At 40.3% G+C, this 26,769-nt stretch overlaps 1 protein-coding gene across 2 annotated transcripts in view; it reads right to left on the bottom strand.

The window, feature by feature from the left end:
• Positions 1-26,769, bottom strand: part of NR3C2 (nuclear receptor subfamily 3 group C member 2) — a 191,152-nt gene that overhangs the window by 16,603 nt on the left and 147,780 nt on the right. The window contains exons 4-5 of one of the 2 annotated variants that reach the window (XM_041489215.1): positions 15,660-15,998; positions 15,111-15,255 (exon numbers count right to left, since the gene is read on the bottom strand). In XM_041489215.1, coding sequence (XP_041345149.1) covers positions 15,111-15,255; positions 15,660-15,998 — 484 coding nt within the window. Of the gene's footprint in view, positions 1-15,106; positions 15,256-15,659; positions 15,999-26,769 lie in introns of those variants that run through there. The other variant, XM_041489216.1, reaches the window with a different exon arrangement.

The raw sequence follows: 26,769 nt of genomic DNA, 5'->3' as shown, positions 1-26,769 counted from the left end.
TCAGCAGAAACTGTGATACATACATATACGTGTGTGTGTGTATATGCAGGTATGTAGGCAAGGTCCTATAAGTGTTCTGTGGCCACTACTCCTATTTTTTTTCAGTTGATCAAAACCAATTGTCTGTATTCCTTCTAAGATTTTTTTTTTGTATAATTGGGGAGTTGGATGAAGTTCAGCTCATTATTTTAACCAAGCAAATGCTTTTTCAAATATACAAATTGGCTGGTGAAAGAGAAGAATCATACTGTGTGCAAACAAAGACTGACATAATCTTCCTGGTGTTTTATTGCACTGCTGCCAGAGCAATTTCATTTTCCTCTTTAATACTAATAAAGCGGACTCCCCATTGTTAGATGGGCTCTGCACTTTTCCCCTGCTCCACCCTCTTTTCTTGAGACTAAGAACTTCCAGCTTCCTTTTTTTTTTTTTTTTTTAATTAAATTTAATAGTAGGAGTAATGCCATACATATTTGTTTTTATTATGCATCATGGACTGCTCCCAGGAGGCTCTGAGGGACACACATTGAACTCAAAAGGCAAATGATTAATAAAGGACATTTGTATTTTAAATTCTGCATGTTGAAGTGTATCTCAGATGGTCAGAGACAGCAGCACTCGAAGTAAGAGCCGTCTATGACATCCACCATTACTTCTGCAGGACACCAAGGTTTATTCCTGTTCCTCCAGACTGAGAATACAACGCCACTGCCACCATCCCTGTGTTTGACCTCTACAGAGAGAAGTGACAGATTTTTCATCAGATACTACAAGCCACACAGCAAGAAAAACTAAACATTGTGATGTTTTGTCTCAGGTTTCTAATGCCTTTTTTTTTGGTGGTAAAACACTCTCTGTGTGAGTTAACTGTAAAAGCATTAAGTCAAAAACTCGATTTTTTATGTTGAATTGCACTTTTTCTGACATCCAAATTTTTCTGCCTTTTGTTTTTCTTTGCACTTGTTTTGCTTATATGTGATTGCCCAAATAGAATAATTTCAGTTGTAATCAGGGTTTTTTTGGTTAGTTATTTCTCTGTCTTTTAAATATTCATTTTTTATCTACTTACAAATATTGATCTCTAGGCTTACCCTCAAGGAAAACCGGATGGCATTGTTTGTAGCGAGATAAAATTATGCACAGAATGAGTTACTAAGTGATTTGTTTAATATAGAGCAAACACATTATTTGAAATCAGTTTGCCACCTGAAAAATCAATTTAGTTGATTTATTACTTATTTACAAAATATTACCAACTAAAAATTATGTTAGTTAATTCATGACTCTGTTTAATGAAAGATAAGCGTTTTGTGGGAGTTTATGGTAGTCAAATTTGTATTTGGTTTTCAACGCCACACTGTGTAGAATAAGAGGGTACAGAGCTTTTGAAAAATTCAGATGCTGACATCACAGATATCCAATACCTTGAGAGGATCAACAAAATGAAGCAATAGAAATATGATAAAAGTGAAGAGGCACAGAGACATTAAGACATGTCAGCATAACATGAGCAAAGTTATTTTCTTCCTCACCAAACACATCAGCTAAGAATAAATGCCATCAAGTCATCACAAATGCCTTTACCATCATGAGGAAAAATTAAAATGAAAAAAAAGAGGGATAAAAAAAAGGCAAACCCCATCCAACCAAATCCAGCCCCACCTCTGACACAGCTCCTGAGCCTCTCAACATGAAAAACAGAGGATATGAAGAGGTGGAATATAAGGGCACGTATCTTTATGGGGACATTTAAGAAGGTAAGTACATTTAAGTAACAAAAAGCGTGGAGCCAAAGCTCTGAATCCTCTATTTGGATACGCATTCAGAAGTGGTGTCATTAGCTCAGTTTAGCTTAATCCTCCTTCATAATAACACGCTTTAAACTTTACACCTTCTGTTAATCCCTCTTAAGTTCCCCCAGTGTCTCCTTACAGGCTTAAAGTAATGCCCAGCTCACATTTTGTCTGACCTTTCCCGCAGCCCTGTGCATGGGCAGGGCATCCAGCCACTCCCAGTGCTCCCACCAGCCATTCCCACCGCTGCCACCAGCCAATCCCACCACTTCCAGCCATTCCCACCGCTACCACCAGCCATTCCCACCACTTCCAGGCGTTCCCACCGTTACCAGCCATTCCCACCACTGCCACCAGCCATTCCCACTGCTGCCACCAGCCATTCCCACCGCTGCCACCAGCCATTTCCACTGCTCTGCCAGTGGAGCCAGCCAGCTACAACAGATATGTAGGATTTAACCAGTCACCCCAGGAGAGCAGGGATGGCTTGAGGAAACCATTTAAGACAAGGCATCCTAAATACCAAACCAGCCATATATCTCATAATGCCCTTATGTGATCTCCACAGAAACCAGGCAGCCACACCAAAACCTGTGAAACTACAGGCAGCTGAAGAGAAACAGCTTGTTATGAATAAGTAACTCATCATTTATGAAGTCATCATAAAGCCCAGTATCATAAATCTTCTCGCTGAGGATGGAAACTACAACTCTACTGACCGTAACCAAAAAGAGGAACCCACACAGCCAGAAATATTCACTGACAGGCGAAACTCAGCCCCAAACCAAACCTGATACCACGTTTTATTTACTTTCTCATGGGTACTATTCAAAGCTGTAGCACAAGGCATCTTCCTAAATTAGACAGAGAAGTAAATAAACGGAAAGTTGTGGTGGGTGTGTTGAGGTTTCATCAGGACTTAAGTGACTTGCTGATAATCCCAAGGAAAAACTGACCAAGGCCAATTTTTCACAGCACCTCAGAGGAACAAAAATGCACCTGAGTTAGTCCCTAGGCCTCTGCAGCCCAGAAAAGACTTAGGAAAAAACCAATACATATTTGTAGCAAAACTCTGATGTGAAAGATTGTTTTTGTGTCTTCTGATTTCACACTTTTTACCACTCTACGAACCATTTCCAATTTTATAACCAGGAACCTTTCCCTTGCTAGACTAAAACCTGTATCCATTTGAAGGTTGCCCACTAATTAAATTGATTTTAGGCACCTTCAGAAAGCACTTTACACTGTAACAAAACCAAAACAACCAACCAATCAAACAAGTGCAGCCCAGTAAGAAAACCTGCCAAAGGCCTGAAAGTCAAAACCTGTTTGGAAGCCTCCAAAACCAAGGCATGCTTTCCCTCATGCCAAAAGAAGTCAGTTCGAACTTGACAGAGAGAAGTAAAAACATCACCAGACACCTTGAGGGCAAGGCAGAGCTACTGAGGATAAAGAGGGAAAAAGCCTAGGACATGGGATTACAGAAACCCCCGCTCAGTGGCTCAGACCATCTAATCATAAAAAGCCATTGGCCTGAATTATTTTACCTGCCTTAGGAAGGCATTCTGACTGGAAAAAATTTTGCGGTTCTTGAGGAAAGAAAAAAATAAACATATTATTGTCACAACACTTAACTGTCTCTTGAGGGAGTATTCTACTCCAACAGTGGTGACAGAATGCCACTACCTGAATAAATTCTTCCATGCACAGGGGTAGGAAACATTGAGCATCCCTCTGCTCAGTGGACTGCACCCAGACACCTGTGTCCCATCCTGAAGCCATTAAAAATGCCACTGAAGTCACCCATACTGGAGCAGCCTCATTAAGTTAACACACTGATCAAAATCCAAGCCAAAATGCAAGCAGGATTCAGGCAAAATTCAATTATGACTTTTCGTTCAGTACTTATTTTTTATTCAGCACTTTCTAATCTCTGCTTAGTCTGCAAGCCACAGCAGAAAGAGACAAAAACCTCCTCACTTCAACACTTTGCCTTTGACTCCTAAACCAAAGCTTTACAGTAATCTCATTCCAGGGAGGCAAAAATACCTATTACTTTGCACCAATGGCCAATTTGGGCACTGCCAAACCCAGGACAAAATAGTGACTGGACCCAGGACCACCAGTGTGAGCACTGATAATCAGACAAGGAAGACAGTTTCACATTAAAACAGATCTACAGACATTATGCTGCTATTTTTTGGCCTTTAGCCACCCAGGCAATTGGCAATTTCTAAATTCAACTTGGCAATTTTAAACTGAACTTATAGAAGTCAAGTCTGAAAATTAGTTTTCTTACAAGAAAATCATCATGGTGACCCTAGAGAATACCATCCCAGATAAGTGATACTAAGAAATTTAGAGCTGCTTTAAAAGTCCCAGCCAAGTGTCCTCCTGTTATATGCCTATCAAAGAAGGAATTGGCAACAGCCCATGGATAATGATTGCCAAAGGAGAGTTTCAGCTCTCAATCACTAGCAGAGAACTTGTGATAAAATCCAACTTAATAATCACCCAGTTATGTAACCCTAAAAATCCCAAGCACATCAATAGCAAAAAACCCCAAGTATATGCTGGTATTAACAGTTAATTATGCACGTAGGAGAATGCCGATACCAAATACTCTCTTTTGGTTTGCATTTGCATTTCAAAAGAGACAAATCACAGTTTTAAATGAGAAAATACATAATTATGCCTTTACCAAAATGCTTTTTCAATAACATATTCAATAAGTGATGATAACATACACATGGTAATAAATACCCCATTTCAAACTTCATCAGAGAAAGGTATTGAGAGCCAGAAAAGGTGCCCATTAGGTATTGTTTTATACGTCCATTCTGCCAGGGCTCATTGTCAGTTGCAGTGGTTCATCAACAAAATTACTGCTATATTCCACATGCAGCAGCAATTCTCCTTTTATGCCAACAATGCCTCAAAAATTAAGACTTTGCTCATGCTGTCACGCAAAGCCTGGCATTTTCTGGAAGTCGACTGAGGCATGTCTTCCTCCCATGCCAGTTTAGAAAAACGACTTCCTAATTTTTCTTTCGCTCATATTTAACTCTACACGGGAAGCAGCAGAAGCAAGCACCGTGAATGTGAGAAGCATTTGGAGATGCCAGCAAACAGCTCATCCATGTGCAGGAAGATTAAAGCAACACCACATTCAGACACAATTGCAAGGAACAAACCTGTTTTCTAATACCTTGACAGAAGTGAGAAGAAACCCTCCCAAAATGCTTGTGGATGTCCCAAAACCATGCTGAGACAATACCAGGAGAGCATAATTCTGGTCTATGCTAAATGTAAAGTCATTGGACAAGTCTTGGTACTAAAGTCGTAAAAACCAACGCTCAAAATCTTTTGAACCCATCATAAGCTGGGAATCTGCCAGAACATCCAATAGGCCAACTGATGAGCAAGATGAAAATGAAGCATTTGAGAAAGATCAGAAAAGTTAAATAAAATCTTTGCATCAGTGCTCTCTGTAGAGAAGCCCAGTAAGGGCTCTCCCTTTTCAGTGAGCAAGTGTGAGAAATAGTTTCAGATTCAAGTGCGAGTAGAAAAGGGTTTATAAAGAAAAAAAAAAATACAGTAAAATGAATAGTAATAAATCACCAAGACCAGATGGCATCCGTCCACGAGCTGTAAAGCAACTTAAATACAGAATTGCTGAACTACTAACTGTGCTGTGCAGCTTATTGCTTAAATTGCCCTTATAAAAGTCATGGAAGGCAACAAACGTGTCTGATTTCTTAAAATGGGTCTGAGGGTGGGAAGGGAGCACTGGAGACCAGAGGCTAGTAAGCTCCAGTTCTATATTGAGCAAAACATTGAAAGAGGAGCATGAATTGATAAATAAACGTTCTGTAAGGGGAGGAAGTCAGCACAACTCTGGCAGAGAGAGGTCAGGTCTCATGAATCTGAAAGGGCACTCTGACGATAGCACGAGGATGCTCTGGTGGATCCGGGCGACGTCTGCACGATGGAAATGCTTTGCACATGCCAGGTCTAGCTGCATCCCACAGCCATATGGGGTGAGACCTAAGCAAACACCAATCCTCTCCTCCTCCTCCTCTCCCCTGCCCTGGTTTCCACACAAAGGAAACTGGGGCATGCAGCTTGGGTATGGGCTCTAATAAATTCTGTCAGCGTGCCAGCGTGAGTAATTACTGGTCTAGGACCTGCACACTGCCTTGCATCAGGAGGTATGGGAGGATGCAATCACGGCAGGGCTGGATTTTAAAGCTATTAAAATGATCTCCTGGAAGCTCTTAAAGACAGCTTGGGGATAAGGAGGTTGTCTCTTTGTGGATTATTAGCAGCTTAAAAATAGGAGACCAAAGATAATAGCAAATGGACATCTCTCACAAGTAATGGAGGTTACCAGGGAAGTCTCACAGAGCTGGGGCCTGGGCTGAGAACTGTGCTCATACGTCATATGGGAAAAATCAGACCTCTGGAGGTGACAGAGATTGCTGATGGCTCCAGACAATGAAATCAAGAGCTGCCTGTGAAAGACTGCTGAAAAATCCTGCAAATCTGTGGGGCTGGCTGACAAAATGGAAGGTTAAAGTCACTGACTGGACAATGCAGACAGTATAATCATATCCCACCATACATACAAAATAACTGGATTAACAAACATCACACAATAAAGAGTCCTAGGTGTAACTTGGTTGTTGGGCTTTTGCCTTTTGAAAATGCTTGCTCAGTGTTCATCAAAAAGAAAGCAAAGATGTGAGAGAAGAGTTGAGAGCAAGACAGAAATTGTAATTTTGCTGCTGCATCCACTGTGCTCTAAATCTAGTGTGTCAGTCTGGTCTTCTCCCAGAATTAATACACAGCATGAGAGGAGGAGCTGAGGATGACCAGGGACAGCAGACAACTAGCAGATGTACAGGGGGAGGTCAAACTGACTCACTGATTCTTCAGCTCACAGAAGAAACAACAGGACTTGAAGGAGATCTAAGTGATAAATGGCATGCATGGGATGAGAAGGATTATATCCACTATTACTGCAAACACAGGAATGAAGTGGCACTCCATTAAATTATCAGCCACCTGCTTTAGAAACATCTCCAACAAACAAATATGCATAATTAAATTGCAGAAGCAACTGCCACGGAACATTTTAGATATCAAGATTATAAATGTATTCAAAGAGGTAACAGGCAAATTCACAGAGAAAGACACAGAAGGGTTATTAAGCACAACTGTCCAAATGCAATCTCACATTCAGAAAGTACCTAAGTAATTACTAGATTGGGCAAATGAAGAAGCCCCTTGTCCTGATCTTAAACCTTCTCTGGCCAATTTAAAGGATGACAAACTCTACTAGAGGAACAGTTTCGGACATTTCCCCATTCTCACAGATAAACTACAGTATCTCCTGTTGTCCTTTAAAGCTTCACAGTTTGAAGCAAAACACTTCAGAAATTTAAGAAGTGTTTAGAGATAGAGGCACTAAAAGGCAGAGCCTTTAGAAATTTATGCAAAGAAACCGAATCTATTGCTTTGCCCAACCAATGACCTGCTTACAAAGAAAAGAAGCCCAAAATAAAGACTTGGAAAATCTAGCTGAAGCATGTTACCTCTATTATGTACAGGTATGACAGCAGTTTTCCAAAATTTCTTTTTTTTTTGTCTGCACTACTGTGGGGTGGGTATGCAACAAAATCCCTTTATGTACTTCTTTGGATGGGAACGGAGCCTCAATTTATGAAAAAGCAAATAGTAGTAACAAACAAATAATGTATATAAAGAAATTACTGATGAATATATTCACTTTTCACTGCACTGACACTTTGCATGAATTCAGTATTCCTCACCAAAATAATACATGCAAGCAAAAACCACACAGGGAGGATCACCAAGGAATGCTTGCTGACCTTTTAACAAAACCAGTGACTGCACACACAATTTATCAGCAAAAATGAACACTGACAACTCTAACCAACTCTAATTGTGGCAATAATATTAAAAATGAGGGATTTGGAGACTGCCAGATGACAGAGATTACAAAAACGTACCTAAATTTAGAAACTACAGGATTAACAGATTGCAAGAGAAGACAAAAGGGTTAACAGCCATCACCCTGCCAAACATAAAAGCTAAAAAGTAATAATTTAAACAATAAGTTTCTTATGGGCTTTATCACCATTCACAGATAATCTAACTAATTATCCCTCCCAAGCCCTGAGGTATATGAGGTTAAATAAATAATAAAAAAAGGTGATTTTAAATATTCAGCTTATTTTATTACATTTATCTTCCTGCTGTTACCATAGAAATCAGAACACCAGGAAGACTTACAGGCTTCAGCACTGAAAGGGCCCAGAGAAGCTGCTGCATCCCTGCACTGCCTTACACAACCCCAAATCCTAATGGTCCCAGCTTCCACTGGCATATTAGAAGGGGGTTTAGGAATGTAATGAAAATGTTATTTACTACGAAAATGTACATAATTATTAAATGAAGATTTTTAATACAATCTTAGCTGTTTCACTTGAGCTATATCATAATCCTTAATTTAATTTTACGGCTTTCCTCAGTGCTACAAAATCCTCTGCCCATTCACATCCCGTGACAACGCTAGCACAGAAACTTCCTAGAAATCCCCTTGTACTGCTGTTTTTCCTGCCCCTCTCTACCTCATTTGCTCTACCTCAACTCATTTGAAAATTGTAATCATTATTGTTCATTTATTGACAGCATCAGCCTTGGTCTCCTTCTAAATTTAAAAACGTCATGCTTGGGGCAATTACCAAAGGCACAGCATGAGAGGTGCTTGCAATACTTCCCTTTTACTTTACTGGGAGCAAAATCTTATGCTTTAAAGGATCTATTTATATCAATTTGTAATGAACTTTGTTAATTACATACATAGTACATATTTTTTTTAAAAATTAAGTATTTATCCATCACTACATTCTGCTCTTAATATTTTGTACATAATATTAAGTGAAGTGCAGTCTCTGTTAAATCGTTTTTACTGTAAGGACTGAGCTGCATATGATCTGATACAATAATTTCAGAGATGGAAAAATAACATAACTGATCCAAAAGGTTGTGAAAGCTGGCTCCAGTTTTAAACTCAGTTTTTCAAGTTCAGTAATTTTTGGTACATTTTACAATGCCTAGTGGTGGTTTTCCTTAGGCAAACCCTCAAATCCTTGACTAGGGTAAAAAACCAACGACAGCATGAAGCGCAATGGCCAGGAAATTCAGATCCTGCACACTTCTGCACCTATGATTTATTATTTCTGCTGCAGATGCTGAGAAAAATCAAAGGAGCAAGAAAACAGCACATTAGTCATGCAGTGCATTTGCAAAATACTATTGAAATATTGATGCTGTACTTTAACGTATTAGTGTCTCCACACAGTGTGTCTCAGCATCACTGAACTCTCTCAGTATCCCACATCACTGCTATTTCACAGCCAGGTAAGGCTGGAATGGTAAATAAGGTAATTTGGGTAGATTTTTAAAAATAGGAAATTATTTTGAAATCTTCAGTCTTTTCAAAAGTTGCTGCAGATTCAGAAATTTACAGAGAGACTATGTTAAACCTAAAAGCAAAAAAAAAAAAAAAAAAAATCAAGACCTGTGGGGGAATTCTGGGGTTGGGCCATCCGTCTGGGGCTTTTATGCCAGCACAAACCAATATATAGAGGAGGAGCATGGCTTGAATTTTAACATCCATCATCAATGCCATCAATGCCTTAAGGAGAAATAAGAAGCCACCATGCATTTTCCTTAGGGGAAGGAATGGATAAGCAGTACAGCTTGCCATGAGGGATGCAGTTCTGGCTTCCAGCTGGGAGGAGTAGATGTGCTGGGAGCACAAGCCACGGCCCCAAAGGCAGCCCCTGTCCCACTGCTCCTACTGGTTTCCCACGTTGTGTGAGTGAGGATCCCTGCCATTCCATGTTTTGGCTCCTGTTGGGTTTCTGTTGGCAGTGCTGAACTTGTAAATGCTTTTTATTCCTTCCTGAGCCTCTGAAAGTTTGCCAGCCAATGCCCTGACTTAATGCATGGGTGGAAGCAGATACCTGGTGTTGTATTGTGTTTGGTTATGTTATATGCCAGTTTGGTTTGTTCCTTACACCCCTTTCTATTGTAATGGTTCTGCCCTGGCTCTCTCTCTTCTTGATCGCCCCGTCTGTCACCTCTCCCCTCCCCGTTACCCATAACAACCAATGTATCAATTCCCTCAGTCCCTCCCTGGTTCCCTGTCTGTCACTCGGTGCCCCAGCCCTTCTGTCTAGAATCTTCCATCCTGGGCATCGAGTGATTGGATCAGGGGCCAGGGCTCCACCCATGCTCTACCCTCATTGGTTTTCCCTGTCTGCTTGTTATCCCACCACCACACCCTCCTTGTTTCTGATTCGTTGGAGACCACCCTTCGCCTTTGTATCCGCCCCTCCTTTAAAAACCCAGGTCGGAGCCCAGTTGGCTTTGTCTCCAGCTGGTGGCTCCCCTGGGCATTAAACCTGGTTCGCACCACTGCTGGAGTCCGTCTCTTCCTTGCCTCCTGTGGGTAGCAGCCCTAACTCTCTCAGCCGCGGATCCTCGTCCCTAAAGGCGAAAGCCTTAGGCGCTCCCCTGACCGAGATCTCTCCGGATCGGGAGAGTGCCCCCGTGCTGCCGGCGGTGCTGGCCGCAGCTAGCCGGGACGCCTCTAAAGGTCAGCCACCGCCGCTGCAACCTGGGATGTTGTCACCAGTAGCCAGCGGACAGCAACTGCCTGAGCCCATTAAAACCTGAGCAAAAAGGAGCATCCCTTGCCTTTCTCCAGAATTCAGGCATCTGACTTCTGCACTGCAAAGACAGAAAGTCCTGCTTTTGAAAGGCTGGGCTCATTTCTTGTAGACATGAACTGTCACACCACCACTTTTCAAAAATGTTGAGGACTTTTCCCTCAAAAGGGCACAGCCAGGGAAAGAGTCATGGTTGCCTTTAGTTCTATGATTAATTCATCCAGTAAGGGAAAAAGCAATGGTAGTTGCAACTAACTGCCCTACCTTCCAGAACCATGCCTTAGAAATCCTGTTTAAGGCTGTTCCCTGTAGTAAAGAGTATTTGCAGAGTTTCAGCCAGAATCCCTGAAAATAAGCTGGTGTTACAAACCATGGGGTTTTGTACATCCCTTGCTTTGTTCTTGCACCCATTCCAGCCAGCACTACTTGGTTTTCTGTTTTCAATTGTGTACGATTTTACCCATTTAATGCTCTGGACTTCGATTATCCACACATGTGCCTGCCTCAGGTTGAATTAGATTAGAAAATTTTAGCTGGAGTTATTGGTTAAATCTTAAAGAGAAATCTCCTCCCTCCCTTGAGTTAAAGAAACTTTTTTTTTTTTTTTTTTTTTTTTTTTTTTTCCCTTTCTTGCAGGATTTCTGTAACTTTTGCAGAAGGAACCTGAAAAGTCTCAGAGCTTAAGGTTTGAATTAGGGACAGTCTTTCCCCATGTCTTAAGAAAATCTTCCCCATTAACATCTCTGTTCTCCCAAATCCCTAGATCTATTCAAGGTATGGCTTCCTCAATGACAACAAATGGAAGAAAAACCTCCTCACTACATAATCCTTACATCTCATCCAACCTGATCAAAGGAGTCACATTGGAAAAATATTATGGGATAGTATAACATAAGGGTTTTGTTAAGGATACAGTCTTCAAAGCATGTACCCAAAGGGCTTAAACTATGATTTCGCAGACCACCTTAATTTTGGAATTTTGCAACTTCTTGAATTTGAGTTTGCTCAGGCTACAAACATAACTACAACACCTTCTGAGTGTTATCCCATACGCAGCAGTCATTCTTTAAGAGTGTTTACCCTCAATATGAATTACGTGGTGCCACATGTATTACGGTCTTCTAGAGATTTACTGTAGATTAAGACCAAAGCTGTATCTACAGAATATTAATTTTGATCACAGCTATTACATTACAAAAGAAATGGTTAAAAAACGGCACATGCCATAACTTAATCAAACATAACACAAAACACTCTATTTTATGCCTCTTTTCAGGCTGTTTTTTAGGCATTTCTGTGAGCAGCCATTTTCATATCCCTCAGTTAAAATCTTCATGTTCAGTTAAGCCAAATTAAATCAATGGAATATATGCTTGAACCATAAAGACAAACAGTACACTTAATTAGATAGGTAGCATGACTAAATGAAGGCAGACAAATATTTCCAGCCTTCCACAAGCCTAACAGGAAATCAAACCACATATGAGCAGGGAGGCATTTTGCATTGTATTTATACAATCAAAGCTACATTTAACAGCTATAAACAATATGGATCCTCATTTGCTATTGGCCTTGTTTACAGGCCTTCAGAACAAGAAAGAAAACAAGATCATATATCATGGCCCTCCAGAAACATTACAACTTCCTTTTATTCAAAGTAGTTAAGAGTAAACGGAAAATTCATTTAACGTAAAACAAAGCCACATAATTCCACTAATGCCAACCTCTACTTTCACTCATTTTTAACTGTTCATTGAAGAAAATGCTGAACCCTCTGGGGCACCAAAGGCCTGGTCAAGGACAGTGCTTATTTTTTCTTGTATAGAAACGGGAAATGACCTCTTCAGACACAATATGAAGAAATACCAAGAGAATCTTAGCCAGGTGATAACAGAAATGTAACTCTCTCAAACCAGTAAAAGGAAAGGCATTGTAAAGCATCCCCTTTCTTTCTGCATCAATTTATAAATGTCCTAAAATGCCAAGGGCAGTAAAACACTCAGAAAGTTTCACCAAGTAAACCTCAGGGAGGTCTAATAAACTCCATGGCACAGAAACAAAGGCTAGTGCATACAATTACACAGCACATTTCCAAGTTCAAGGTACTCAAAAAGCAAAAGTAAGACCAGTCTTCAGCAATTTCAGAGCAATGCTTCAAAGCACTTCATGAACAGGAATATGTATTGTATTTTGTATTACTGGAATGGTTTCTACAGTGAACTGTATTGGCCGGCTTGTACAATTCCAGTAAATAATCTCTGGCCTTACCTCAAAACTGGGAAAAGCATTGCATCTCTTAACTTAGAATCACAAAACAGTAGCTTGGGAGGGACCTCTGGAGGTCTCAAATCCAATCCCCTGCTCCCTGCAGAGGCAATTTTGACATTGAAGCAGGCTGCTTGGGCTTTGCCCAGTGAAAGCTTGGACATCATCCGGGCCCGAGACCCCAAGATCTCTGGGCACCTCCTCCGCTGATTCACCATCTCGTAGGAAATGTCTTCTCCTGCTGCCCAGGCGGCAGTGTGTTGTTCCAAGTTTGGGATCACAAATTCTCATTCTTCCCCTGAGCACTTCCATGAAGAGCCAGACTTCAGCTTTTCTACAACTCATTAGGAAGCTGAAGGGTGCAATTAAATCCACATTGCATCATCAGGTCCCTCACTGTCCCAATCAGCCCTGACCACCTCGGCAATCCTCCACTGGCTCTCTGCCAGTTTCTCAACAACTTCACTTTGCCAGAGAGCCCTCAACTCAGACTCCAAATGCAGCCTCAACCACCATTCTGAGTGGCAATGTGAGAACCTGGAACAAATACCTGCCGTGACGCCCAGTGAGTATGAAACACAAGCAAAGTGTGTGTGAAAGAAAACCCTTCCCGTTCCAGAGATGTGTCCATTACTGTTTCTGAGTGAACACCAAACGTCCTGCTCTTTTATCTCCAAGGACATTTCCTGCCCTGGTTAGCTACTTCAAAAGGCCCTGTCCCCCTCTCACATCTCCTGGAATTTTTTTTTTTTTCTCTATTTATAAGCAATTGCCTTCTCTCTGCAATGAGTATATTGCCAAACACGCAAGAGACCAGACCACTATCTCAATTACATATCTGGTTTGGGATGTTTTCATTTTGTGCTCCTTCTTCCAACTGCAGCCCTACCTCAAGCTCAGTATAATTCTACAGGCACCTATCTTCAAGGCTTGCAGCACAAAACTCTCAATTGATCCCAAATTCTTGAAGTTGCTTCTAGCTGCAGTAGAACAAGAGCAAGCAATGCACACACTTTTATTTGAAAGCAGGATTGATTTCTCTGTCCAATAAATCCTGACCCCCTGACTTTCTTGAGATGAGGGAAAGCTGCTTTTGTGTTTGAACTGTTAGTCTACATTCCCCCAGGAGAACTAAACTCTTCAAAGTTCACATTTTCACTTACCTCTAGCTGCAGATACCCTTTTTTCCCCCGTGACAATTCTCTAATGTTCAAATCATAATGGAGGTGCTTTCATCATGGAAAATGGCTGACACTACATTTTTGGCCACATGAAGTAAATCAGCAGTTCTCCCTCTTAAAAAAAAAAACCCAACCAAACAATCCTTGTTTGATATTGCTCACTGTTTTGGGACCCATCTCATACTCATTAATTATTTAGGGATTCCTAAATCAAAGACAGACTATTAAGATGGACAGCAACAAAGCATTTTTTCCAAGAAAAAGACTTCAGAATGCATCAAGAGATTAAGTGGTAAGTTATTTTTTTGTTAATTCTTTTCCTGTTTTGTGTTTTTTTCCCCAAGTGCACCCATATCCTATTGATTATGTCTCCTTTTTACCTCTAAAAAACAACCCCCAACCTTCTGGGATAAGCAAATGATGCAAGCCCCGTTTGACTGTCTGTGCATTCACTTAGATTTTTTGACTTTACTGTCTTGTAATAAACACTAGGAGAATGGAACAGAAATTAAATTATAGTCATCAAAAGTAAAGCACTAAACACACACAAACATAAAATATGAAGGAACACATACTCAGACGGAATGGTTGATTCTTCTTTTTGTCTGAATGCATCATAAAAGTTATGTTTCATTACTGAAAAAACATTTTGGCTTCTTTCACGGTCGCAAAGAAGGGTAATTAAGACTGTCAAGAAAACACATTGAACAGCTGTATATTGTTAACAAAAGCACCATTATATGACTGCTCTGAAAAACCCCAGTAATTTAAACATTCACATTTCCTAGAAGTTGGATATTTTTCCAAGCTCCAGTAGATACCAAAAAATGTTCTTTTCTATAAATTGTGGTTGTGTATCAGTCACATTTCAAACCAGTGGGATGGTCCCAGTTTGAGAACACATCCCCATACATAAGGAGAAGTGGACAGCAGTAATCAAAGGTTTGGCAATTGAAATGTGAGTCACTGAAAAGAATTAAAACTTCAGCTGCTTTTTAAGCCAGAATTAGCTGAAATTTTCTTAGACTGCAAGTATGCCTGAAAAACCAAATAAAGACAGCAGTCCTTCCAGCCTGTACTGAAAAGGGCCATTAAGGAATACTTACTCATCGAAGATCAGGTCTGGAGCAAAATAGAGGAACTGGCTGTTTGTATGTTTGTACGACCTCCAACTCAAGGCAAACGATGACAGACACATCCATGAATACTGAATTAAAGTAATTTGGTCCTCGAGAGGCAAGTTTCTAAATCCTAGAGATCAAACCAGAAAATACCCATGAACTACAAGGGCTGGTCAAACCATCACCAAACACATTGCTTACTACTTTTCCAGTATTCACACACAAGAGCAACACTCCCAATTCGGAAAAAATAAAACTGTAATTTTTCATTCCAGTGACAAAACATGTTTTCTTCTTAAGAGGCTATTACTGAAAATGAAAGCTTTTTAAATATCAATCACATTTGAAACAAACTTTACATAAAATAAGAAAAAAAGGCCCAACTATCTTCTCTCAGAGGTTCATCTCAAACCCCCCAACTGCTGGTTTTCTCAACACAGTCCATGGATTAAAGATTCAATTTACCAAGCAAATATTTCTCTGAACTAAAAGAAACAGTGAAGTGAGATCTCAGCAGATGACTAACGTTCCTACCTGGAAGTATCTTCGCCCACTTCACCACCTGAATCATCTGCTTGCCGGCCAGGCGGTTTAGGGTGGAAAGCAGGTACTCCGCTGTGTCTGGCTTCGAGCTGTCGTATCCTGCGTACACGATCTCCGGCTCAATGCTTTCAAGGATCTTAACAGGAGAGGGAGTAAGTGCTGGTGAGATAGCAGACATGTGGGGGACAAGTGCAGTGTTGACAGAGGGCTCGGTCACAGGTGCGATGTACGTCGTCCCTTCCTCAGGGCTCTGCGGGGGTGGCTGCTGCCGCTGCTGGGGCTGCTCCTCGTGCATCCCTTTCAATTTCCCCAACTTTTTGGACTTCCGGGCTGTGAGGATGAGCAACGTGAAAACCAAGTCAGTACAGAAAGCCAGCAAAAAACCCTGGGCTTTATACAGGAGATGAAAGCCGAAGTATAATCTCAAAGCTCTTAAGTGAAACAGGCGCAGGACCTTAAGAAATACCTCACTGCCTGCAGCATCGTCACACTGGAAAAAGGACCAAAAGACACCTCTAAGCTCATTTTCACTGCTTTACTGGATGCTTTTGTACATGACAGAATGTCCAGTATCTGCCTCAATACAGACATGCATAAAACATCCTAGTTACTGTGGTCAGTGCCAACTAAACATTTCACTGTAATCACTTATCACTTACAAGACTGCAATTCATGATCTCCATTGCATTGGTCATCAAAAGAAATCTGCACAATATTAGCAGACTCAGAGCCCTCCTAAGCTTCTGCCTCAACTTGAAACATGGTCAATCCATTTTGAACAGCTCACGTTAGTCAAGTCCCCTTCCTTTTGCTGCTTTGATATGTCCATAACAGCTTTACCCATTTCTCTTGAATATTTAAAGCTTTAATATTTATTCACTTAAAGAAGAAAAACTGAACTTCATGTAACACCTTCCTCACTGCTATCAACATGTCTCTAATGATTTGCCTTCCCTTTTCTTTTAATTTCCTTTTTTTTTTTCTTTACTTCTACCCAGCCTACTTTTATTTACTAAGTACTCTTAAAAGCCAGCAACGCTACAGTGCTTCAGCTCCTTGAAGAGAGGCCAACCTTTCCCTGTGGGCTGCATTCCCAACTTTGCCATAGCATGAGGAAAGAATTGAAATTAAAAATCAAGACAATTCTGTTAAAAAACCACACACGAAGAACCAAACCAAAAACCCATCATCACCCTTTTTGCAGAAGGGAAACATAACAACAACTAATCTTTAAAATCAATAAATAATGAACTACATTTAAGTGTTTGCAGATCTTTCAGAGTAACTTCTCTCAAATGAAATCTTTCTTATCTATCTGGAAACAGCTAAAACCCTTGTCTGGACTTTTATCTTCCTCTCTCTTGATTCTTACAACATTCCTTTAACTGGCATCAGTAAATACAAGCCTGTCTCACTCCCACTTGGAATACTATTACAAATAGCCCCTTCCTAGTCCATACCCTTTCCCAAGTTTACCTCCTCAAGTTTCCTCCCATCATCAATTCCCATCTCCTATCTTTCCTTAAATATAACCCCTTCTCTTGAGTTCCAGGATCCTTTCTGGACAACTTCCACCTCTCCAGAATGTTCCCTTCCACTCTAGCTCAGCATGCCATGCCACTTCCTCCTGGGATGCTTCCAAAGCTTGCTCTATGCGCTTGTTCCTGCTCCTCTTATTTACAGTTCAGGACACTCCCCAGTGAGACCCACAGAACTACCTCATTACTCTTCTACAAACCAATGTTTTATGAAACCCCCTTCAACAGCAGAGCTGCTGCTGCCCTCAGACCATTTCTGGTGACAGCAGCCATTAATGTGTCACTGTTTCCTTGACACTGGGGCTGCCTGCCCAGAGCCAGTGGCTGGGAATGAGCGAGGCAGGATACAGACGCTCAGGGTCCAGGACAATGCACACCCAAGTGCAACAATAGCCTGTTGTTTTCAACACTTCCTTGCTGGGACAGCATCTTGAACTCAGAGGAGATGGTTCATCCCAAGATTCAACAGAAAAAAATATTTATTAGGGTAAACCTGAGGCACTGCTACAGAAAACAGTGATGTTACTACTCATACACAAGATCTTGAAGGTGCCCAAAGAGATGCTCCTTGACTTTGGTGTTCAAAAGGTAAAAATAAAATTCACTGCTACTGCAGCATGTCCTGCACGGAGCAGGGAGCCCAAAATCCCGACATCAGTTTGTAGTCATTTCCATCACACCATGAAGGATCTTCCTGGCTGATCTCAGTGCAAACAACCCTCAGATAGCCCACAGAGAACTTCAGAGATCTCTGTTTAACTTTTATCACTTTTGCTTCTGAGAGCTGGAGGAAATTAGGTGAAGGAAATTAATTTCATTGATTCACTTCAGGATGTATGTCTGCTTTTGAGAATTCCTTATTTCCTCCATGCCTGCAGACATACAGACCAAGTGAATCAAGTTGAATTTTTTAATAAAAGGATTGAATATGCAAATAAAAACGTACTGCTCCTAATAAAATTTAGAGTTCTTTTGTTCAGCTAAACCACATCTACTTAAAAACCTCCTAATTACCAAAAGCATTAGCATAACCTACATAGGAATAGCTGTCCATTTGGAGTTATAAGGAAGAGGTGAGACAAGTATCTGTCAGCAAAGGTTTCACAGCAGCTTAATTTGTCTCAAGACATAAGAATTGTGAGAAGATCCTTCTAAAAATCTGTTCAAATCCTATTTCTTACTTTTCTATTATGAAATTCTTAAAAAACCTCATTCAAACAACAAAGCACAACCAAAGGATTTTTTTATCCTCTGGTGCATCAAGCTACATGGATGCAACATCCATTCTTCAAGATGTCATTTTCAACTCTAGTTTTTTTTAAGTTTTACAAAGCAGCAGCTGATCATTTTGTTAAACAAGCATTTCCTCACTCTGTGAAATAAAACAGAGGGAGTTACAGGCAAATAAGACAACCCTGGAAAATTCAGTCCTGAAATTAAAATGCAGTTGTTCCCCATGTGATGCAGTTGCACCCACACAAGGATGTCCTGGTGAAATCACTGTGAGCACTTAATATAGTTTGCATTTATCTTAGAAAGGCAAAGCTGGACTTACAGATTTTTCAACAAAATAAATCCCAAAAGCAAAGCAACAATGAGCAAGCTCAGCTGAATGTCTGATAATGAGTTAACAGAGCCATTGGACACTGAAAACAGTTTAAAAATAAGCCTGAAGAGATAGAGATTAGTGTCTGCTGCTATTATTCATTAAATTTTCAGGCACTATTTTTTTTCTGTTATCAAAACAGGACTAAAAATAAAGAACTCTACACATTTTTCGTGTTTATAGAGGCAAAAAAAAATGCATGTGCACCATAACTACACCAGAATAAAAAAACAGTGTTGGTTTACCAACTCCATCAAGTATCTTGCAGCACAGATAATTGATCACATACTTAAGTTTGTATGTTCTATTCTCCAAGAGTTTTTTATTAAAAGAAAAAAAATTCTTCCACGTATAAAACTGGCATAGAAATGTGTTTTAGTTTCATTTTCTTCCATTATAATGCCTTTAAAATGAAGCTGAGAAAAACATTACTGCTTGTCATGTTTACAGTGAAGAAAACTGTATTTTTCATTTGGCTCCATGCCAGCACTGTAGCTCAACTGGTTTGGTAACTCCCACAGAAACCAACAAGTAAAGATTAAATACAAACTGAGCAGTACATACTCCAAGGTGCTCTTTAAAAGCTGTTTTTCACATCTGCTCTCTCACTCCAATACCAGCTACAAAATTGACTAAGCCACCTCTGAAATGGACAGTGAAAGCCACGCTCATCAGGATTACTCCCTGAAAACGCCCAAGAAATCCCTGGCTCTCTACACTGACCAGGGGATGGAGCAAGCATAGGCATTTCAAGTGACAAAGCTGAAGTCTGGAACCTGTCTGGGGTTAGGGCTGTGTAGCAGTGACTGCAGGACTTCTTGTTCAGTGTTACTGCAGCCAGAATATCATATTACAATTCTTCAATTTTTCAATCACCTGAGAAAGAGCAATAGGTGAAGAAAAACAAACAATGGAGAAAGACATCGCAGCTATACCCAAGGTTAAAATCTCAAATACCTGTCATGACTTTTGTTGAGTATTTTAGGTGGTCCTTATGCCCCAATTGAAAGAAATAAGGTGTAACATTTGAAAAGTCACAAACCTAGATTTTAAAAAGGCACTTCCAACAGCCGTTCTCTGTAGTTCTAACAATAAACAGTAGAACAAATAAGATGCAAATCAGTTGGACAGCTGGTTCCTTAATATTTACCCCTCACATGGAAGTCTCCTGTCCCAAAGCTGAAACAGGGATCCTGCCGTCTCAGGATGGAAGTTTTTGTGCCATCTCTGAAATGCTGAATAGGTTCTAGTCATCTGCAACAGGGAATGCAGATGGTCCAATAACAGGACATTTATCTGGATGTGGCCCTATTGTAAAGTGACTTTGGAATACAAATTAACACGAACATCAGCTACATTATGTCATTCCTCATTTTTAAGGGTAAAGCTTGAGCGTTTAGGGTAGCCACAAGACAGGTAAACTACCATACTCTCTTTTCAAAAATATCATTGTAAACTTACACGTGCTGTACAAGTTGGGTCTAGAGGGACATAATACATGTAGATTATATACATTATATGCTTCCTTTGTGCCCAGGGAAGATACACAAATCAACTCCACACACCCAATCACTATTTTTCATAGGCTCAAAATTAATATTATTCATCACATTACTGTTAAAAAAAGGAGATCCAGAAACGTCGAAGAACAAAATGTTTTTAATAGTAGATAAGCCCCCATAAATATTATGATTTAATTCAGCAGATTTCTAAGAGAGCAGTATCTTGTTTGTAGAATTGTACTATTAGAAGATGAACAATGTAAAATGCTCTGCAGATTCACGCTCGCTTCCAGTACTCTGAAAGTAAAAAAAGTAAGCTAAGTCTGAAGTTTAGAAAATAAGCTGTAGTTCTGTGTAGGGTGAATCATAAGACTTGCGATAACAATCCCCTGGAATCTATTTTTTCTTAAAGATGATATTCAGAGCTTACCTTGATGTCCATCAGAAAATCATTTACTGTTTGTATACCTAAAGTCACAATTTAGATGAATAAGATCTTTATTCAATCCCATCTGTAAAGCTCTGCCAGAGCCAGGACCAAGCTGATCCTGACCCAACAGATCTTTATTATATCCTATGCATGTTTGAATCCAGGGGGGATATCAAAAGCACATTATAAAAACCTATGCCACCTCTAGTGTAAAGCAGAGAGTTTCAGTGGCGAGAGAGGGGAAAGCAGAATGGACACAGCAGAGAACACAAAAAGTGGTGGAGGTTTAAAAAATATGTAAAGGAGAAGAGAAAGCAGCAATTGGAGTAAATACACAAAATATAAAAGGCAAGGCAGGGGAGGTGCAAATCACTATATTCACTTCAGACGAGGTATGATTTGGGATTATTTCTAGGTGTGTGCTGTACCACTAGCGGTCTAGGCAGCCTGAGGGGTAGACAATATGCTGCAAAACAAACTCACTGTGGCCACCTGTAACTCTGTACCCAAGCCAATGAACACCTGCATTTCAAACACTTGGGTTCCTCCACTGAGGTCCAGTGCCCGAGCTCCACACCTGGACTACAACACCCACCCTCCTGCCCAGCCTCCACAGCTGCCAGCTTTCTCCCTTCCACCCCATGCCAAATGCTTATGGATTGCCCTGCACACCCTGCCACTACCACCTCCCTCTGCTCTCCAAAGACAGCCTCCAGGACCTTGCTGCACCACAGTTACCAAAGGTGCCAATTCTCCCCTCGAGACAGCTCTGACTCAAGATAGATTCTTCTCTAAGCCCTCACTCAGCGCCTCCACCTTTGTACAGATAAATGCTCCATCAAAATGCCACTTTTCTCTCTTCTGAATCTTTTCATCATGTTTGCCTGGTGACTTTGCCTCACTTACTTCAATGAGCTGACATCTGTTCTCATTAGCTATTTTACTGCTACCACAAATAGTGTTTTCCCTTCCCCCAAATCTGTTGTATCTTGACGTGAAAATTTTGAGCTATCTTGGTACAGATGTTTTTTCACTTGGTTGTCTAGCACAATGGGAATGAGATTTTGCTGAGAATTTTCTAGACAATAATACAGACTTCAGATATACACACACACATATGCCTGGGAATGCATGGAATAAAGTAAAAAGCAGTAATGCAAACTACAAAGAGATCCTACAGCATTATTTAATTTTCTCTACAAAGTGCACTCAAGCATGCTTATTTTCTTCCAGAAACACAGAAGGAACAACCAAGATAGGACCCTAAAGCTTCCATAAAACCCATTACCCACTTTGGGAAGCAAACCGCTGATTTTCAGGTAGCTCCAGAAGACAAAGAACCTCTAAATGTGACCTCAAGTGTTAGAATCATAGAATATCCCGAGCTGGAAGGCGCCCACAAGGATGCACGAGTCCAACTCCTGTTGTGCCATGTTTGAGAGGAAGGATCAGGTACAAATCTGGGAGGCACACAGGCAAGCAGATGAGTCACTGCTTTAACTGGAGAGACCAAGGAGGAGGAAGCAAAGGAAAAGCAACTACTGAAGCAGGGACAACTTGTACAGGGACTTAAAAGGAGAGCACAAAATTCCTTTATCACGTAAGACACACCGTGAGAAGGACTCGACTCCTTCAAAGCAGAGGCCTTTCAAGGGTGATTTCTGCAGTAGTGTTTGGGATATGTCAAAGAGACCCAGTAGTCTGTCTAAATATGCAAAGAAAGGAAGACTGCAGTTGGTAAGGAAGAACACAAAGGTCCTGGCTTCACATGGCAAAAAAAATTTTAAAATCTGTTTCTGACAGCTGTGACCCAGAGAAGAAAGTGACAGAAAATGCTACCACTTGCTCTTGAGCCTGAGGAATCAGTAGTCTAATTAACAAAGCAAAGAAAATTTCTTAATTTCTTATCCTCCACTGGAAGAAGAAAGTTTTTACTGGACAAGTAGCTCCAATCTAATGATTGAATTCAGTGGAATGAAATGGAAGGCATAACTGAAACAATGACATAGTCTGGCATACTGTTTACTAATTAATAAATAACACTTTAATCTGACAGGATTGGACAGCTTAAAGACAAGGAGTAAACGTGCATGAAGTCTGATCTATGGAAATGTCACATTTTATTTGCCTTTGATCAGACTCTGCAAAGCGCCAGGACCATCCATCCATAAGTGCAATTCTTATTCTTGCTTTACATCGGGATACCAGAAAGGGAGGTACAACACAGATAGAAGAAAGAGCTTCTGATGCACATTTTAATAGTAATTGTGTACTATTTTCATTATGTTCAACTACACATATTTTGTCTCATTATTCTAGTTGGATTTAAACTCCTAATAAAACAGACTGCAACTAGGTAAATATTACTTTGGTTACTTATAGAACCTCAGAAGTGTTTGCATTTTGCTTTGTTTGGAACAGATTTTAATAAATGATGCAGTGCAATGCTGCTGGAGCACAGGCCTGTAAAGCACAGAAACAATATATCTGAAGCAGTTTATCCGATTGCCTTGAGCAGGATCAATCGAACTTTGCCCAACTCAGTATGTTACTAATCTCCAATAAAGAGAATTCCACAATATCCCACCACTATCTAATCACTCAGTGTTCTTGAAACATCTCCAATGTTGCATCATTTTTGTCTGCAGTAAAGTTGATTTCTCCCCATCATTCCCCCAGTAGCCAAAAATAACAACTTATCATTCCTGTCCTCTTTTGCACCACTTTTTGCATTGAAAGACTGGTATCATGACCTTCTTAAAGCCTCTCCCTTCTAAACTAACATGAAATGAGTTTCTTTGATTCTTTGTTTCTTTTTTCTTTTCCTAAGCATTTTATTATCCTTGTTCTTCCCTGGACAGTCTCTAATCTGTACACACCTTTCTTCAGATACATGATAAGAAATTTCAGGAAGATTCAGTTTAGATCTTAAGAGAACTTTTCTAAATTTAAAGACCTGATGTGAAAAAACAGAACAGGTTAACAAGGGACCTGTAGATACATTCACACTGGACAATGACAGAAGACATGAGAGACACGTCCTTCACCAAGGTACCACAGGCACTGCAATCCCACCAACTGGCACAAGAACATACGTGACAATTTTGCAAGGCTGCCCCATCCCCACCACCCTGCCCAGAAGTGCTGAAACCAGACACAATCATCAGGCCCACACTTGCCAGCTCTGACAAGAAACAGAGTGATTCCTTGGCATCACATAAGACTTTGCCTATTTTTGCAACAATTTCACCTTGCTGACTTTAACTTATGATCATCACCCAACCATGCTCTCCTTTCTTCCCTGCCATCCCTCAGCAGTTGCTCTCAGGTGTCCCATTTCCCCATGTCTCAACTTGCACTTCTCAACATCCCAGTCTGTACCAAAAATGCCATAACGTTGGTTTCCAACACTGGAACTGAAGATGCTTTTGAGTTCTGATCCAAATTTGTAGATTTATATATTTACTCCCTACTTTGTTATACATGTAATCATTACAATTACTACTGGATCCTCAACAGGACTCTACTCCAGATGTCCTTTCAGTATAACAAGGAACCACTCTGGAAGAACACTATTCTGAGTAATTACATGCCCGCTTCATGAGAAATCTTATGATATTTTAATGAAAAATCCACATTTTCTTCTGATTACACTTACAGCTCGAGATACTGAGCAGTGAAATGCAAACACCTGCAGAGAGGTGGCACCTCACACCAATGTTTGCACAAGCAGTTGTCCCAAAAATCTTCAGGTGAAAGCTCAGACCAAATCTTGTATATTTTGAGGTCTGACCCAAGGGTGAAGCTCAGGTTACCCACCTGTCTATCATGTGGGACAGTGATGAGCACTGGGGAGTGTTTGGGTAAGAGACAGAGGAATTAATCCCTTTTTTAAGTTGAGTTTCAGGCTAATCATTCATGAAGAGACAGCGGACAAAAGTGATAAAAGAAAGCCAAGATTCTAAGTACATTTTACAGGAATATTTAGGTTGTCAGGGAAAATGTCTAACACATTTGCTTGTTTCTCAGCAATCCTCAAAGTGATAATTAAATGAAAAATAACAGTTTCATAGGGGTACTCCTCCCTGTGTGGGAACAACTTTCACCAAATGCCAATTAGTGGTTTCCTGTTAAAATCAAATCAAGCTGGTTTTGATAAAGCTTTTTAATGAGAAATGGCTAAAGTATGAAAATTTCCTCCCATATATATTGCATATTAAATCCCAAAATCACATAACACAATCTCACATCTAACATTTTTGGTATATAAAACTCTCTCTTGTACGTCTTCATTAATTTCAAAAGAAATGTATTTACTAAATATTTAAATCATCCAATAAACAAAGCCTTAAAAAAAGGCTTACAAAAGTAAATTATAATGTTGATGAAAGCCAATCTTAATCAGTCCTTTTCAGATGCTCCCAAACCTAATTTTTTACTGATTATTTATTCATTCTTCAAGCATATGGCAAGTTCAATAATTCTTGAGCTAAGAATTGTCTACTAAATGCGTCAGTGGTTTTGATTATTTTATTGACATCAAATAAAGACAAGCAGTAAAACGTCAACAACAAATGCGAAGATGAGATCACCTACAACTCCAAGACACCTGTTGGAATGAAACACCAGCAGCTTGAACTGTGAGCATTGGTAATAATGTGATTGAAAAAAAAGTTAAGGAAACTTTGGAGAACAGATTTTGACAGCACCAGACTGAGTACTCTTGGCTATGGTGCTGGTTTCTGCCTTATGCCAAGCGACGACGTTCCTCCCATTCCCATCCAGCCTTCTGCAAGGCACTCCTCATCCAAGTCTTCTCTCTTGCTTTTATTTGGGTTGATACCCAATGTTCCATGTCTGTTACATGATTTATGTGCCCTCCATCCTGATCACAACATGATAAAACCCCGACAGACACTTACCATATATAAAACTTCATATTTACATTGGAGACAAAGGTTCTCAACAAGTGTTTCAGAGTCCTTCAAACCCAAACTCTGCCACAGCACCTCTCGTTCTATATCTTGAGCTCTCAGACTTCCAATCCAGGCTAAAGAGCATTTCATTTTTGTTCTTGCTAGAATTAAGCTTTATAAGTGCTGCCCTTCCCTCTGTGGTCTTTCTGGGTATGTCATTACCACACTCCCACTTGATTTCCCCCCCCCCACCAAGCAACAAAAATTGTGAGATCTTTTGTCTCCTCATCTGTATGAATTCCATATTCCCTGTTATTATCAACTCAGATTTCTGTCAAATGACCTTACTCCTAATACACTGAATGCTGCTGGTCTGTCCCTCATCTTCTAGAAATTATCTACCCCACTTCCCAGAACAGCAAAGCTACCTGTGAAATACGACCAGGCTGTTTATCTTCTGCAGTCATCTTGGCCATATTTTTCACCATCTAGTTCATGATTAGTCATTAAAAAAGAAAAAAGAGTATAGCCCTGTTAATCTCCTGCTTCAATAAATCACCCTGAACATTAGTGAAAACACTCTGTAGGTAATATCAACCATTTTCCGGGGTAATAGCAAATCTCTACCATCACCCATTTCTATGATCTGAGAAAGCTGATGGCAGAGAACTACAAAAGCATACAAATCAGCAGCCACAGTGTGCAGGAAGATGTGTACTGGGTGATTTAGAAACACTCTATCCAGTGCCTTCACCTTGCCTCCCTCTTTGTTAAACACCAGCTTCTCGCTGCTGTGTATTTCTAAGGCTTAAATGTGCTCAACGTTCTCTTCATAACCTGCTGGGAAGCGTTCTTGCTACTGCCATTGGACTCTAAGGACTGCTTTTTGAGCCAGGTATGCCTGCCACACCTCATTTATTTTAGCAAAACACAGATACAAAAAATGGAAAGCCATGCACTTGAGAATTGGTGGGGAGAAAAAAGCAGGAAATAAGATTAATAACAAAAACCACAATTCAGCATTGTGAGCCCACCCTACTTTGGCCAACACTGTTGCAAGCATAGCAAGTTAAATCTTCATGCCCTGTTATTCAGGTGGAAATTCTCTG

Source organism: Pyrgilauda ruficollis, unplaced genomic scaffold (assembly GCF_017590135.1).
Source record: "Pyrgilauda ruficollis isolate IOZ18807 unplaced genomic scaffold, ASM1759013v1 scaffold91, whole genome shotgun sequence".
Taxonomy (NCBI): Eukaryota; Metazoa; Chordata; class Aves; order Passeriformes; family Passeridae; genus Pyrgilauda; species Pyrgilauda ruficollis.
This window is presented reverse-complemented; position numbering and strand designations above follow the sequence as displayed.